This window comes from Coffea eugenioides, chromosome 4, assembly GCF_003713205.1.
Source record: "Coffea eugenioides isolate CCC68of chromosome 4, Ceug_1.0, whole genome shotgun sequence".
In the NCBI taxonomy this organism is placed as follows: domain Eukaryota; kingdom Viridiplantae; phylum Streptophyta; class Magnoliopsida; order Gentianales; family Rubiaceae; genus Coffea; species Coffea eugenioides.
This window is the reverse complement of record NC_040038.1, coordinates 33,700,531-33,717,824: the sequence shown is the minus strand read 5'-3', so window position 1 is coordinate 33,717,824 and position 17,294 is coordinate 33,700,531. Positions and strand designations below refer to the sequence as shown.

Genomic DNA, 17,294 nt, shown 5'->3' with positions numbered 1-17,294 from the left:
AAGGCACCAGAAATTCTGATTATGAAAAGAAAATGGAATTGCCGTGAGCTTCAATCAGAAATGCAGACTTGATCATTGCTTAATTGAAGTAATCTGAGCTTATAGCTGTGATTAATTAGCTAATTACAAGATGTTTAAGAGATTGCATGTGATGATTAAGCACTCGGATGATGCAATCAAAGCATGAGAAAATCTGATTAGGAAGGAATTGGAATTGCCGTGAGACTGTTTTGGGAAATGCAGCTTCAATTCTGTCTCTTTGTAGTAGTCTGAGCTGATAAATACGTTTATCTAACTAAGAACAAGATGATCAAGCTTTGCATGCAGCTCCTTGGCTCGGTTAAGCAAGAAAAAATAAAAATGAAATGGATCAGCTTACATGCAAGCTTAGCCGAGGAAAAACTGAATAAATTTCTGGAATTTTGGATGATTTTTGTTGCTGACCGAATCGGATTTTTGAACTAGAAATGTTAATCGACTAGTTAAGTAATTGCATGCCGAAATTGAGTACTTAATATCATGTTTTAGCCAAGTAAAAAGTTGGATTTATGACCAATTAACTGCTGGAATTCTGTTTAGCCGATGACAGATTTATTGTGGTGGAATTATTTGCCAAAATTACATGTTATTTGTTTTATTTCATGTCGGAAAATTTTGATGGTGGGCTCTATGAACTCCCACCCTTGGATTAATGATTGATGATGGATATAATGCTAGTTTAGTGCTTAAATGGGTAGATTAATGATACCTAGCTAGTCTCGACTTCAAGGGATGTGTAGTTCAAAAATGTTCAGGGTTGCCCTGTTTCAATCGCACCCCTTTTTGCAGAATTTTGAGGGTTTCATGACTTATATATCATGTTTATATGTTGAATATATGGTGTATAAAGTTTCATTTAAAAATATTGAGGTTTGGTTGGTCAATGGGATCAATTTCGTGAAGCTAGTAAATCTGGAAAACTGTTTTCGTAATGCTCTGACCCGCTTTCGTATTTCGGCCATAACTCTGTGCTCCGATATCGAAATCGAGTGCCGTCAGCGGTATTTGAAACTAGATATCCCAACCTTTCCAACGGTATAAAATGTATGTTCTGGTTCCATGTGTGTGAGCCGAACCAACCATTTAAAGATGACTACTCTGTTTCTCTGTTTTACAAAGAACGAAATGCTGAGGCTGCAACTTGTGGCTCGAATTCGAGCTAGTTGTGTGCCGAATTTCAAAATGATGTTTTCTGTGAAATCAAAGCTCTATGAATGTGTTTGCCAACGCCTTAAACCATGTCCAATTCCGAGTTAATTTGAGTGATCTGTGATCAAAATATGAAACCTGCTTTGTTTGTGAAAACCCTGATTTTTGGGACAGATTTGATGCAAGGCTCAGTGTAGACTTGTAAATTTAATCTCTTGGTGTTAACCACCACAAATGTTGTTCTAGGATAACCCTTAAACCTTTTCTATGTAAATGAACCATGTTTAGAGGATTTTCCTTGGTCAAAAGTTTAGAAAAGGAAATTTTTATACACAAGGCAGCTTTGCCTTAAAATTTTGGAAACATGGGTGATTTTGTTAAGTGACTTTCCATGCATATTTTTCTATGAAATTTGGTAGAGGGACAACCCTTATATAGTAGTATTATACTGCTAATTATGGTGTTATTCTGAGACCCTTTCATGAGTCAAATAAATTACCAAAGTTCATGACTCGAGTTTGAAAAACCCTTGCTTAACAAGAAAATTTTAGGAACTTTGAGCTACCGTATTTTGGAGCTCAAAACTCCGTTTCATGTTCCGTTTGTTTTGTTATACTCTTGGATTACAACACTAATAGAGTTGCAAATTTCAAAAGCTAGTTCCAAACAAGTGAATTTTTCCGAATTTTCAAAGTTGACAAAAAAAATCAACTTAAATCTGCCTTATGAACTTGATTCCATGAAGGAAATTATTTTTTTCCTTGTGTTAATAAAACCTCACTTTTGAACCTTTACTTTGAGTGGCTAAGGTTCTTGATTTGAGGTATTGACAAGTCTAGATGAGTGTAACTCCTTTCTTGATTAATGCGTGATTATAAGTGAAAAATACTTGTCAAATTGCTTCAGGTGCCAAGCTAGTCTTGAAGAGAATCTCGGAGGGGACAATTAAAGATTTTCTCGCTCAATTACTTTGGAAATTTGTGAGTGTCCCTGCTTGTTCTATGCTTACTTGATTAAAGTACTTTCTTGACTTGATATGTGATAATTGGAAAATGGTTTCTGATCCATCGAAGTGAGCAGTGTGTACTTTATCACACTAGCCGTTCGAGTGGTGACTTGCTTGAAGTATTTTTCGTGAATATCTTGCTTGCGCTTACTAAGCACTGAGTAGGGGAATGTACCACACCTTAGGGTGGGAGGGCCTCTTATCCTATCTCACGTGCTAAGTACTGAGTAGGGGAATGTACCACACCTGCGGGTGGGAGGGCCTCTTATCCTATCTCAAGTACTAAATCACCAGGCAGGGGAATGTACCACACCTTAGGGTGGGAGGGCCTCTTATCCTGACCTGGTAATTAAATGTAGTTGCGTCGTTGGGTGAATCCCTCGACTTCTGAATCCAACTACGGAAATGTCGCTGGGTGAATCTCTCGACCAATTTCCTGAGGGTATACTCAAGTATACTGCTCCCAAATTCTCTATGGGTATATCTCGAGTATACTGCGTCATTAGTCGGTGTTCGGGCCCGGGACAGGGGTACGTACGGTGACGGGTTAGGATTAAAATGAGTGGATCTACATGGACTATAAGTAGTGAGAGTTGACGGAGGGTCAACTACGATGAATGGTGATCAAGCGAGGAAAATGGCTCCTGAGAGCCCCTGTATCCTACCTTGTGCTGTTATACGCTTTCCTAACTGTTCAATTTGGTTAAGCTATTACTCGCTGTTTGATTTACGTGACTGCATGTTTTGGGGCACCACTGAGCTTTAGCTCACCCCACGTTTATTTGTTTTCCTTGACAGGTTCTAGCAATTGAAAGCCTTGACACTTACTTATGTTTCTTTCTGGGGTGTAAATAGACACTGTGACTTCCTGTGTGGATTGAATTGTATTTCCACTTGAATAATGTATTTCTTATTTTGGATTGCCGCTTGAAACTGGAAAAGTGTAAACCCTAATTCGAATGTTTGGCTTGTATGTTTGTAATTGTGATGTATGAAATCTTATGTTTTTGGGATAGTAAGACTTTACTTCTTGTAAGTAGCGTGTGAGGTTTAAGAGCCGTTGAATGGCTATCTTAGAATGCTATTATCTCTGAAGTTAATGTGGTTGTAATTATTAGTCTATTCTGGAAGTATTGACGTTGTAATAGCTTAGGTTATTCTTCGGAAGAATTTGGGTTAGATTGTTTGCGTGAGTCCTGGCGAGAGCTTGGCAGACGGCCCGCCAACCCTCTGGTTCGCCTTAGGGGGAAGTGGGGTCGCCACAGTTATCTCACCATTCAGGTTAACAGGTTCCTTTCCCTCACCCACACTCAACAAGAATTCTGAAAACTGAGGATCTAATATAGCTCGCATATTTCCCGACAGCTTTAGCTTATGAAGTTCAGGCCAAAACGGATAATTAAGAAAGCGTGACTGCAAAAGGACTTCTTTTGTTGACTGCTCAATTACAGGCAGTGTTTGTCGGAAATCCCCACTAAAGACGACAACTTTGCCTCCAAAAGGCAGGCTAGATTCCATAATATCTTTCAATAAATCATCAAATGCTTCAACAGTTTCTCGTCTGGCCATTGAAGCCTCATCCCACAGGATCAATTTGGATTCAGAGAGCAACTTCGCAACGCTACCCTGCTTGCTAAGTTGGCAAGTTTTGCTCTTTGAAAAATCAAGGGGTATTTCAAATCTTGAATATGCAATTCTTCCTCCAGGTAGGATAGCCGCTGCAATTTCAGATGTCGCCACTGCAATGGTGATATGACCCTGTGATCTTAAAGTAACGAGGAGCAACCGGTATAAAAATGTTTTACCGGTACCTCCCAGGCCATCAATAAAGAAAGAATGGCCATGAGAAGAGAAACATGCTTTTAAGATTAAATCATAAGCACATTTTTGCTCAGAATTTAATTTGGAAGACAGCAATATATCCTCCGGCAGTACGCTGATGTTTCTCTCATACTCAACTTCCTTTGTCAGGCACGTGCTATATGCATTCATAAGATCACGTGGCACCAACTGGTAGTCAGTAATATTTTTACCCATCTGCCCAAACAATCTGTTAATATCAGTGAGAACAAGTCCCCTAATTTCATCGGGAGAGCATGGATGATATTGCTGTTGTCTTTCATAATCTCTAGAGAAATCTGATTCAAACTTTTCCCATAACATTTTGGGATTAGTTGGAGAACAATATACCAGAAGAGTGGCAAATAAAAGCCTGAGTGAAGACGGCATCTGAAATGCAATAGCTTCTTCAAGTGTCTCTTCTATAAACGAATCAGATTGTAACAGACCAAGTGCAAAAGCAGCATCTCTAAACGAGCACATTTTTTTGTTGTTCACAGTTAAGAGATCATCGAACGATGTTGGTCCAGGAACATGAGTTAAGAGAAGGCGTAGATAATACCGCTCTCCCTCAGTTGGACTAACACTGACAAGTCTACCTATCACTTTTCGACGTTTCCTTTCCGTCCAGTGTTTATACTTAGCAGTCCAAACGAAATGCTGTGGGAAATCTCTATAAAAACATTTAAGATTTTCAGCCGATGTATTCGTTGCATTCTTTGTGAAAAAGTCAGTTAACATAGTTTTTGAAAAATCAGTCTTAGCTAATAACAGCAAGAGATCTGAGTTTTTATCAAAGGAAACAAACTGCTGATTTGGAAGGTGAACCTGGAGTGTATAAACAGACGGAATCATCTCATTTAGATGAAATTCATAGATGCGCCAAAAAGTTTCGGGAGGCGAAATATATCTACCCTTTTGAAACTCATTAATTTCATCAATATCAGGAGGACCGCCATCAGTTACAACCTTAAAGGAGACCAGATCATGACCTTTAAACACATACTTGTACAAGTATTTCACCAGCTTTATAGTAGAACAGATCTCGACATTTATGTGGCAATCAAACAAAGCAAGAAGATACGGGTTGTAAGGCACAACCCACCTATTATCGAGAGTAAACCTTCGGACCTTTATTTTTCTACCATCATCCCTTTTTCTATAATGTGAGTAACCATCCTCAACATGAGTTGTATATGGACAAAAATCTTTGGGATAATGACTTTTGCAGGTACCGTCTCTCATACAAGGACAAGTTTTATCCATAGATTCGCAAGGGCCGTGGATCATATGCTTGACAACAAGATTGTATAAGTGAGGGTAGCGAGCACGATCAGGTAACTCCGCACACACCACCTTATCATATTCCGGATTAAGCAGCTTGGACTAAGGTTTTAAGATCAGGAGTAAATGAGCATGGGGAAATCCACGTTTTTGAAACTCAATAACATAGACACATGCTGCGACCTCACCAAAAATTTGCTTATTCAAAATTTCTGATTTAAGCATCTCAAATTTAGCTCTAAAAATCCTGGCTAGAAGATTTGGTCTATCCTGCGGCTTCTCATGATACTTTAGATTGTCCTGAATTTCTTTACATGCTGGATTGCAGGTCATGGTAAGATAAATATCAGGTTTACCATATTTCTGAACGAGCGCCATTGCATCAAGATATCGGCGTCTCATGTCTCTCGGACCACCTATAAAAGAGGATGGGAGAACAATCTTACAACCAACTTTAGACCCTTCGGACTGCCCTATAGAAACACTGTCCAAGACTCCTTGGAGGATCTCCAATCTTATTACATTTTGTCGATGCCTATGGAAGTCCAACCTTGAAGTCTCTATCTTCACATAAGAATCAACAGAAAATTGCTGTAGAAGCCTAAGGCAGTGCAATAACATCGATTCATCATCATCTCTTATTTGAAATCTGTAGCAATAATACTCTCTAGCCGATACCGTATCTCCCTCGCTGTTCCCTCGATCAATAGCTATATAAGACACAAATATTCTATCGATGAAGAAGATGTTATAAGTTTAATATTTAATAGTGTAGAAGTAGTAAGTGATTTACTTGCCTCTGCGCTATAAGTCCATTAAGTGCGAAGGTTCATTAACAGAAGAAGGATCAACGCTAGAATCATCCTCACAGGAGTCCCCATTTCTTTTCCTCTTATATAGTCTTTTAATACCATGGTGCCATCCACATTCACCCCGAGGAAAGAGAATAGGATACTGTAGAGGGTCATAACAGCCATAGTAATGATTAATCCTATGGCTGGTATGTGAGTGAGTATAAACCTGAATATGAGCACTATAGCTGGAATAACTAAGGCATTGCTGGAATAACTAATGAGATCTCTCCGCCAGAGCAACAAAAGCTAGGAGGTTCCAAATAGAACCTCTTAGCTCCACAATGTTCACAATTAGGAACATCTGGAAGGGTGGTGGCTTCATGAGGGATCTCATCAAACTGCAAAAGACCCCATTGACGATCTCTGCGAGGCCTCGCTGCATTTAATTCCAAACTATAGCTGAGAAGGGCACTAAGTCGCACCTTTATTAATCCAGTTAATAACATAATCTGGTGAGCTATAGAAAGTGAAAGAGAATTAAAAAGTCAACCCGGAGCCTGCTTCCTGACACGTCTATGACAACCATGATTTTGACCAGAAGGCTGATCTTTAGATAGGAGAACAGAAGAACTACGACGGTGACCCTTTTTCCTTTGAACACGGTTTTTTTTGGCAGACTTGTTAGACTCTCTATCTTGAACAGAAGAGATTTCTGTAACTATATAAAGAAATGAGCTGAATAAAAAAGTTCAAAGTCATTTGACTGGGTACAGTCAACAGAGCGGGCAAATTATGAAAGTTCCAGCCAAATAGAACTGAAAAATACATTTTTTTTTTGTAGAGGATCTAAGTGGACAGGGCAGCCAAAGAAGTATCGACAATCACATGGAAAAAGGCAAAGGAATATATCCCTTAAGAAGTAGAGCTGGTGCAGAAGATTGTTTCTCAGAGATAGATGTTTCTTTTTGCAGATATAATTCTCTATGGATATCATTCAAGACAAGTTGATTTTTTCCAAAGTCCATGTAAGGATCAGGCAAAGGAGAGAACTTAACAATATTTTCAAAAAGTTCGTTATCAAGTAAGACATGTTTGTCAGTATAAAAGAGGTGCATGGTTCCGTCAAACAGAAGAGGAAAGCTGCTTGTTTGGTGAGGTAACATAAGAGGTTCAGAGCAAGCAGTGTTTGTTCCAGAACTTTGGTGCTCATGAAGAGGAGAAGACAGTTTTTTAGAATACATCGAAAATCAGTAAAAGGACAATATTGAATCACATTTTCAAAAAGATTGTTCATAGGCAAGATCTCTTTGTCACAGTAAGGAGTTTCCAGAGAATTTGTTAGTTCATCAATTACTTATACAGAGGCAGAGCTTCTATTCTTTTTGTTAAATAGACGAAGATCAGGCATAGCCGTAAAAGAACGGGAGCCTAAGCTTTTCCTTTTTCCATGGAGGGATGTAGGTTGACAGTTCCTAAGATTAGGCGTACCAACGAGTGGATGTTCTGCAGGTCGCAAAATAAGGTTTATTTACTTGCACAGAACAACAATACGGAAGGATCAATCCATGGAGAAGAGAGCAAAGATGCTTTCAAAAGTAAGAACTGGACATGAAGAAAAAGGTCAGGAATGGGTAACACGGAAAGTACCTCCTAGTACACCTGTTGCTAGTGCAGAATGCATTTCCCTAGAAGGGGAAGCAGAATGACTATGAAGACTAAAGGAAGCAAATTCATGAGATGACATTATTGTAACGCTTCAGCAATGACACCGGCGCTATCATGGCCGTCCTTAAAACCCCCACTTTCTAGCATTTGGCCATGCATAAGAGGTTGCTTTCCACTATCGCATGGGACAGCGAGTGTTTCGGGGAAAGAAACACCTGTTTCCACATAACCAAGTGGAACCTTGCCAATACGCAAGGGAAAACTCTTTTCTTTTTCTTGGCGGCCCTAGCTTCTCTTCGATGACGCAGAAGGTCATTTTTTTCTATGTCCGGCATTTCTGCGTACCTTTTGCGGTGAGTAGAACTTCTACCCATTCACTTTAATTGGCTAAAGTGTACAACGTCAAAGGACTATATATAGAAAGGCAAAATTTAACCGATTAACAAAAAAAAAAGGAACAAGTTTGTAAAATACTAAGCTAAAATTAATAAGCAAGCAATGAGCAGGAAGATAAGAAATTTAATAGCTAACAAATAATCAGAAAAAGTGAAATAGATGCATAAAATAAGTAACAAAAGGTAGTTCAGTATGCAATGCAAGGGTGCCTGTAATTTTTATCCATCAGGTGTAATAGTATAGGAACAGGAGCTGAATAACTCCTTGTTAAATAGTCATTCAAAAGTCTGGGGAAGAAGTAATTAAGTTCCGGCAATTCAAAAGTTAAAGAAGCGAGACGCAAACAAGATGCAGCCTACGACATAGCAGAAAATACAAGTAATGGAGACGGAATCTAAATTGCAAAATATAAAAGAAAGATGGAACAGAGGAGAACCAGAAGCACTAACCTGTTTGGCTGCAGAAAATCGACAGGGCAGAATCAAAGAAGAGCAGGCGGTACCACACTAAAATTGAGCATACAAAAGCTAATAGGGAAAAGAAAGAGAACAAGGGAAAAATAAACCTGTGTTAATAGGTCGAAGAGCAATGAAAGAATTAAAGGGATTAAACTGGTGCGTGAGAAAAGAAAGAAACTGATAAAGAAGAAAAATAACAAGGTAATAAGCTAATTATTTCTGAGAAAAAACTCAACCAATGCAGAGAGAATAAGTAAAATGAGCTTGGAGCAAGACACTCACCAGCAACACAGCAACAATAACAGCTCTGCAAGTTGAAACAAATTCAGGGAATTAAACTGGTGCGCGAGAAAAGAAAGAAACGGATAAAGAAGAAAAATAACAAGGTAATAAGCTAATTATTTTTTAAAAAAAAACTCAACAAATGCAGTTGGAGCAAGACACTCACCAGCAACACAGCAGCAATAGTAGCTCTGCAAGCTGAAACAAATTCAGAAAATTAGCAACGGAAAAGTCTAAAAGAAGCAAGAGCAAGAGAAGAAACAAGTTGATAGCCAACCTTTTTTTTCTGTCAAGCGAAAAAGCAACAGAAAGGGATCAGAAGAAACAGTGCAGCAGCTGCACATCTACCACCGATCATGATGGTAAGCCGCCGAGCTTTTGCTAGGGCAAGTCAGGTAATGTTAACAACCACTGTACAAAGGGAAAGCCCCGGATGATCCCTGAAGAGAGCAAGGGTGAAAGGTGATGGTTGGCAAGACTCCACAGCGAGGCCACTCCATTTTTACAAACATGACCATGATTAAGAAATAAAAAAAGAGGAACCGCAACGAGAGAGAGAGCAAATTGAAAGATAATGGGTGCGTAATATTGTACTTTCCCATCAAATACAACTCTCACCAAATGAAAGTAATCGGAAGTGATGGCTGAAGCAGAAAATAGATTCTAAAATCGATGCAAGTAACGGGAAAGTGCAACTTTCCAGGCAAATATACGAATGAAGATTTTTCTTAGAAAAATATTAATAGAGAGGCATTTTTTTATTTTAATAGGTAAAAACGCAGGACAACTAATTAAGTAACTATTAAACATAATTTTGTTGGACAATAGAATAAATGGAATGAGCAATTATTAACTGCTGACAATTAACAGCGAGAAATTAGTAGGTAAATATGAGTGCTAGCACAAAAAAAAAGAAAAAGAACCTTTTTTGTTAACCCAACATACTAGCACTAATCAGGCAATAACTAATTGTTAACAATCAATTGTAAAAATTGATAATCATTATTTGTTTTCGGAGAAAGCCCTTTTTTTTTTGCTAACAACTGCAAGAAATCATTAATTATACACGATCCATTTGATGACCAAAAAGAAAGGCATTATTAAGTAGCTACTAACAATTAATTGCAAAGTATTGGTAAATAGATGCAGTTTGGTGAAAGAGAAAAAGGGCAATTTTTTTGTTAACATGATCCATTGGAGCAAGAAAAAAAAAAAAAAGAGGCGGACAAATAACCAAGAAAAAAAAATGAAATTATTAATTAACCAACGAAGCATTAATGGCAAAACAGGGCATTTTTTCAATAACATCTATAAAAAAATTATAATTATTTTTTTTTTGGGACAAGAAAAAGACTTTTTTTTTGGCTAACAACCGCAAGGAATCGCTAATTAAACACGATCTATTGGATGACCCAAAAAAAGAATAATTAAGTAGCTATTAACAATTAATCGCAGAGTGCCGGTAAATGCATGCAATTGGGTGGAGGAGGAAGAAAGGTCATTTTTTTGTCACTATGATCCGCCGGAGCAAAAAAAAAGAGGCAACTAACCAACGAATCGCTAACTGAAAAAAAAAAAAGTGAAAGCATTAATTAACTAATGAAGCATTAATGACAAAAAAGGGTTTTTTTCGAAAACATCTATAAAGAAAATGATAATTAATAATTTTTTTTGGGAATAAAAAGAAAGCCTTTTTGTTGCCTAACAACTGCAAGAAATCGCTAATTAAATACGATCCATTCAATCACAAAAAAAAGGCATTATTAAGTAAACATCAACAATAAATTACAAAGTATTAGTAAATAGATGGAATTTGGCGGAAGAAGATTAAAAAAGGCCATTTTTTTCGTTAATATAATCCGTTGGACCCAAAAAAAAAGACCCAAATAACCAACGAACCAAGGCATTTTTTCGATAAGAAACTAAAAAAAAAGTGATAATTAAACCTAACATTGCATTAACATCTAACCAATCAAAAAGAAAAGAATTAAAGCGAGCATAGCAAAAAAAAAAAAAAATCTGTGGGGGAAGAAAAAAAGAAGGCCAAATTTCATCACAATTGACCAATCAAAACTGGCCACATCACCATTTTCATAAACAATTGGGAGGACTACCATCAATCGACGAATCAGAGGACGACAACTCATCAAATTGGAGGACTACCACCAATCAACCAATGAGAGAGCGCCACATCAGCAATTGAACTCAATTGAAGAGAATGACATTCACACATGAACTATATATGTTATTAAACATGAGATTTTTACAATTTGCAATTAGTAAAAAACTGCACTTCGAAGATGCTGACTAGCTGAACCACGAAACAGCAGTCCACTTAAAAACTTATAATAAGCGGCTACAGTATGAGTTGTTCACATTTCTTGACAATTTTTATAACCCAGTAATTGAAAATGGAACAAAAAATTGATCACCTAATCCCAGCACTGATGAGGAAGCAGACAATATACAATAAATCAAACTAGATTAAGGGCTACAGCTGGATCTCTGATCTAACAATTTACAGCTGACTGATACGAGCCAAAAAACTGTAATATTGAAAATGTATTTAACAAGGCTTGTATTTTCACAATTAGGAAGGTACAACACAATTAGAGGAGGTGCTTAGCTATTTACAACTTTATTTCCTCAAAAAGCAGAGATGGGGGAAAAACCCCCCATCTTTTAATTATGCAAACACTTGACAAGGACGCCTGGAACGCAAGAATCAGTAACAATTAAGCTGCTACTGATTATCAAAATTGAGCAAGAAAACTGATTTTTTTTTTTTTTTTTTGCCTCACACGTTATATCAGAAAATAGCCAACCACAACAAACTACTCATCCATCTCATCATCATCATCCATTTCTTCAATCTTCATTTTCTTTACAGCTTGAGCAGCACCAGTTCTATTAGGTCCATTGGGAATTTCAATCAGTATATCTGACTTTTGCCCAGTGGTGGCATTCACCAGGCCTCCATTGTTTTCCACATGATACACTAGCTCTTTCCCATTGTGGGCAACATCGATGTATACAGTTGAATTCTCATCTATCTCTCCCTTGATAAGCATCTTAGACAGCTCTGTCACCACCTTCTTCTCCAACCATCTTCTAATAGGTCTTGCACCGTAAACCTAAAAAATTTGTTACATAGCAACAGTTAACACTCTGATCAATCAATCCCAGCAAAGAATGGCAAACTATGAATAACAGGAGAAATACTTACAGGATCGTAACTCTCAGCCAATATGACATCCAACGCTGCTTCTGTTACGCCCAAGGCAATGCCCCTCTCAGCCAAGCGGCTAGCAACGTCTTTCAACTGAAGCCTGCAAACTTTCCTCAATTGCTCATGCGAAAGAGGATCGAAGACCACGATCTCATCAAGTCTGTTTAATAGTTCTGGCTTGAAATGCTTCCTCACCTGATTTAAACATTTAACCGTCTCTCCAGTTAACAGAGAATTTTCTAATGGCAAACAAAAACGTTCAGCATTGCAATGCAGGATCATTTTCAACTTTACCTCTTCCAATACCATTTCACGCGCCTTTTCAATTGTGCACTTGCCCATCAATCCTCTTAAGAGATACTCTGCCCCAAGATTTGAAGTCATGATAATGACAGTGTTTGTGAAATCAACTGTTCGGCCTTGACCATCTGTTAGTCTTCCATCATCCAAAACCTGAAGCAGAGTGTTGAACACTGTGGGGTGTGCCTTTTCAACTTCATCAAACAGGATAACACTATAAGGCCGCCTCCTCACTGCTTCTGTGAGTTGTCCACCTTCCTCATGACCAACATACCTGAAGGATATTTGACCCGATCAGCCACCAATACCACATTATACTATAAAAGTATCTATCATAAATAAGGTTTCAAACTTACCCAGGTGGAGCTCCAATCAAGCGAGCAACTGAGTGTTGTTCCATGTACTCAGACATGTCAATCCTTATCATAAGTTTGTCATCATCGAAGAGTTGTTCAGCAAGAGCCTTGGCAAGTTCAGTCTTTCCAACACCAGTTGGACCCAAAAAGAGGAATGAGCCAGTTGGCTGTTGTGGTCTTCCTAATCCAGCCCTTGATCTCAGGACAGCTTCTGCAACAGCGCTAACTGCCTGGTCTTGACCTACCACTCTTTGGTGCAACCTCTCCGCAAGTCCAATCAGCCTTTCTTTCTCATTTTGGCCAAGACGTGTGATGGGTATGCCGGTCCAGCGACTCACAACCTCTGCAATTTGATCTGGTCCAACAGTCTCCGTCAGCATTCCACCTTCATCCGTGTCGGCTTCAAGCCTTGCTATAGCAGCCTCGACTTCCTGTATTGCGCCATACCTCAAGTCAGCTGCCCGAGCAAGGTCATATCTTCTTTCAGCTTCCTGTAATGCGTACAAGAGCTCGTCCCGCTTTTGCTTAAGTCGTCGGAGCTCATCAATCCTTTCCTTTTCTTTATTGTATTTCATCATCAGTGGCTGAAGCTTGTCTCTCAAGTCATCAAGTTCCCTTTTCACCTGCACACGAATTTCACAATATCAGATCCACCATCAACAAATCCAATCAACTTAATCAAAACTTCAAAAGAAATTGATACAACAATGTAACCGATACTCACTTCAACAAGCCGCGCTTTGCTGGCTTTATCCTTTTCCTTTTCAAGAGCATGGAGTTCAACCTCCAACTGAATTCTCTTCCGCTCCAAACTATCAATTTCTTCTGGTTGACTATCCAGTTGAACTCGTACATTGGCACAAGCCTCATCAACCAAGTCAATTGCCTTGTCAGGTAAATGTCGGCCTGCACACAAAATTCAATAGCAATTGAATACTCCTATAGGCGCCTCAAAAAAAATCCAACAAGCACTGTTTGTCAAACAAATATTTTATATGATAGAAACGAATCTACGTCTTAAAATAGAAAACTAAGTGAAAAGTCAATTCAAGCTAAATAGGAAGGCCTCATACCTGTTATATATCTAGAAGAGAGTTGAGCTGCAACAACAAGAGCCCGATCTTGGATTCGAACACCATGATGCCCTTCATATTTCTCCTTCAAACCACGGAGAATGCTTATAGTATCAGCAACACTAGGCTCAGCTACATAAACTTGCTGAAAACGCCTCTCGAATGCAGCATCTTTTTCCACATACTTCCTATACTCTTCCAAAGTAGTGGCACCAATGCATCTTAATTGGCCCCTGGCAAGCATTGGCTTGAAGAGATTTGCAGCATCCATAGACCCTTCAGTCCTACCAGCACCCAAGACAAGGTGAATTTCATCGATGAAGAGTATAACTTTTCCTTCAGCCTCTTCAACTTCCTTCAGTACAGCCTTCAACCTCTCCTCGAACTCACCCCTATATTTTGCTCCGGCAATCAATGCTCCCATATCCAATGCTATAAGCCTCACATCAGCCAGATTACTCGGAACATCACCTCTAACAATCCTCTGGGCTAGACCTTCAACCACAGCAGTTTTACCCACCCCGGGCTCACCAATAAGCACTGGATTATTCTTAGTCCTCCTCGAAAGAATCCTAACCACCCTTCGAATTTCATCATCCCTTCCAATGACAGGATCGAGCTTTCCCGCCAATTCAACAAGATCTCGACCATAAGTCTTCAAAGCTTGGAATGTAGCGTCTCCAGAGGCACTTTCCACCTTCTTCCCTACCTTACCGCGAAGCTTCTCCACTTCTGATTTAACTCTAGCAACACTAACCCCGGCTTCTTTCAAAAGGTCTCCAATTTGAGAATCCTCCAGTAGGCCCAATATCAACTGATCAACGGCTAAATGTGTATCACCACGAGACTTTTGCAACGCCTGTGCACGTCTAATCACCTTAATCAGTGAAGTACTCGCTGGGACTTCATCAGGGGGAGGTGTTTGGGAAGGGAGCTTCTTCATCGCCTGATTAATAACCCTCTCAGACGAATTTGCAGCCTCCTCACCTCCCCCGGCATTGCTAATTGCTTGCCGGAAAATCCCGTTAGGATCAGATATCAAGGAGGCTGCAATATGAAGTGGGGTGAATTGAGCATGCCCAGCATTCATTGCCAGCTCATGAGCCCCAGCAAGGGCCTCATTAGTCTTGTGAGTGAACTTGTCAGGATTCATGATTCAATACTCAGCAAAAATACGTCCTATCAACATAAATACAAAAATAAATAAAATCCAGCATACAAAACCATGAATCAAAGAGGAAAGCAGAAATCTTTCCCCTTTTAATACCAACTGCAATGCCCAAAATCATGGCCAAAAACTAACTATTCAAAGCATATATCAATCTACTATCAGACCAGAAGAAATACTGGGATAGCCATTAACATGTTCAACAAGATATGCTACCACCAAACAGAGACTCAAAAAACTACATGCATGGGACATCAGAACCAAAACAGCAGAACAAGGATCTGCATACTATTTCGTAAACTCAGAAGAAATCACGAATCAGACTCGAACACTAACAATAGAACTAGCGAAAGCTTAATTGAAAATCGAAAGCTTACCTTAGCGACGATGAAAAGGGGGCTGAAAAAAAGTGATCTTCTAATGCTGCGGAATGTGAAGAATGATGGGTTCTTCTTGAAATCGGATGAAACTTGAGGGATTCCTGAGTTGAGTTTTAGTGTGGTTTATGAGGAATATACAGAGAACAGAAAACTGAAAATTCTTGAAAGAGATTTCTGAGTTGTTTGATTGTTGAGGGCAGAATGGAGGGGGAACGGGCAGCTTTTGTTAAGAGGATAGAGACAGCTGGAAATTTGGAGTCGGAACTAGAAACTACTAGTCTTCTATTTGCAATCTTTGCTAATTTTGCTGGCTTTTGGTGGTTGGTGCCTTGGTGGGCGGGAATGGAAGCAAGGAGAAGCTACTGGATTGGTCTAGTGAAAAAAGTTCGTTCTCCGCTCTCTATTTTAGTGATTGACTTCACGGTCCAAAGGTTTTTTGTCTTTTTCCCTCCTTTTTCTTGGTATGGTTAAGAGAGAAAAAGAATGGATAATTTCAGAACTCTCCAGAGATTTCTAACAGTTGCATAAAGCTCCCCTAAAGTTATAAAATTACACAAACCTCCATTTTTTAAGGGTTATTATCACTTTATCCCCCTAAACTATATCACTACTATCAATTTACCCCCTAACGTTTTAGTTACTTTACCCCATATATAATTCAACTCAACATATTAACAAATTTTGGACAAAAATACCCTTTTATTTTATAGCATTACTACATTGTTATTATCACTTTATTCGTTTAGATTATAGTGATACAATCACTTTAGTTCCTAACATTATTTCCTAGGCCTTTTACCTCGTCGTTAATCTAACTAGTATGGTCAAAAAATTTTAAATATATTTACCTTTTTTATATATAATTAAAATTAAAAAAGTTAAAATGGTTATTCTTCCTTTTTTTCACTTTAAGAGATCGAAAAACATAAAAATAAAAGAATTTTCTCAAATTTCTTTTTTCACACTTATTAATACTAGGAAAAGAAAAAGAGATAGGAAAGAAGGAGACAGAAAATTAGATTTTGCAAAGAAAAAAATAAAGAAAAGTCTGACATTATTGTTTACTTTAAGGTTATCGGGATTAGAATTGAAATTTGATAGTAAACAAAAAAGTGAAATAATTTTAAAATAATAAAGGTATTTAATTTTTTTATTTGTAATTTTTAAAAAAAGAATTGAGCTCTCTCTCTCCCTCTCCCCCTCCCCCTCTCCATCTTTCTATTTTTTTTTATATTAATAAGATTGTCAAAAAGAAAGAAATTAATATTTTGACCTTTTTTCTTGATACTAAAAAGGAGAAGAGTCATTCTAAATTTTTTATTATTTTTATTATACAAAGAGGAGGGTATTTTCTTCTAAAATTTTTTAACTTGCTAAATTGGTTTAATGGTAGAATAAATTGCCTAAAAAATAATTATATCGGGTAAATTGATAATGAGACTATAGTTTATGGAGGTAAAGTGATAGTAATTTTAAGGGTTAAACATGTCTTTTCACTTTAATTAACAAACTCCGTTAAGTTTGACCGTTAGTCTTGGGGGTAAAGTGACTAAAAGATAACGTTAATGGGAAAATTGATAATGGCACCAAACGTTAAGGGAGTAAAGTGATAATAACCTTTTTTTAAATTTTTTAGGTAACAAAATAGGCCTAAAATACTGATACCTGCCAAATTTACCTTTGAATACCCTATAGTACCCTTCTCTTAATTAAAAAAAAAAAAAAAACTGTTACTCTAGAAGTTCTTCCCAAGTGGCCAAATGTAGGTTTAGTGCCAAGTAACTTTGCTTATATTATTAATGGTCTCAATATCAAATTGATATGGGTGAAGTTCTTCATATTTGTATCATCATTTTTCCCTTATTTTTTCTCATGA

At 38.0% G+C, this 17,294-nt stretch overlaps 1 protein-coding gene across 1 annotated transcript; it reads right to left on the bottom strand.

Annotated features, from left to right (window-relative positions):
* Nucleotides 1-11,392: 11,392 nt before the first annotated feature.
* LOC113769487 (chaperone protein ClpB1) lies at nucleotides 11,393-15,753 on the bottom strand. Its single transcript, XM_027313944.1, has 7 exons — nucleotides 15,416-15,753; nucleotides 13,871-15,049; nucleotides 13,522-13,703; nucleotides 12,798-13,420; nucleotides 12,436-12,715; nucleotides 12,139-12,336; nucleotides 11,393-12,046 (listed from the first exon to the last, which is right to left on the bottom strand). The coding sequence occupies exons 2-7, from the start codon at nucleotides 15,021-15,023 to the stop codon at nucleotides 11,747-11,749; spliced, it is 2,736 nt and encodes a 911-aa protein (XP_027169745.1). The 5' UTR covers nucleotides 15,024-15,049; nucleotides 15,416-15,753; the 3' UTR covers nucleotides 11,393-11,746.
* Nucleotides 15,754-17,294: the final 1,541 nt, after the last annotated feature.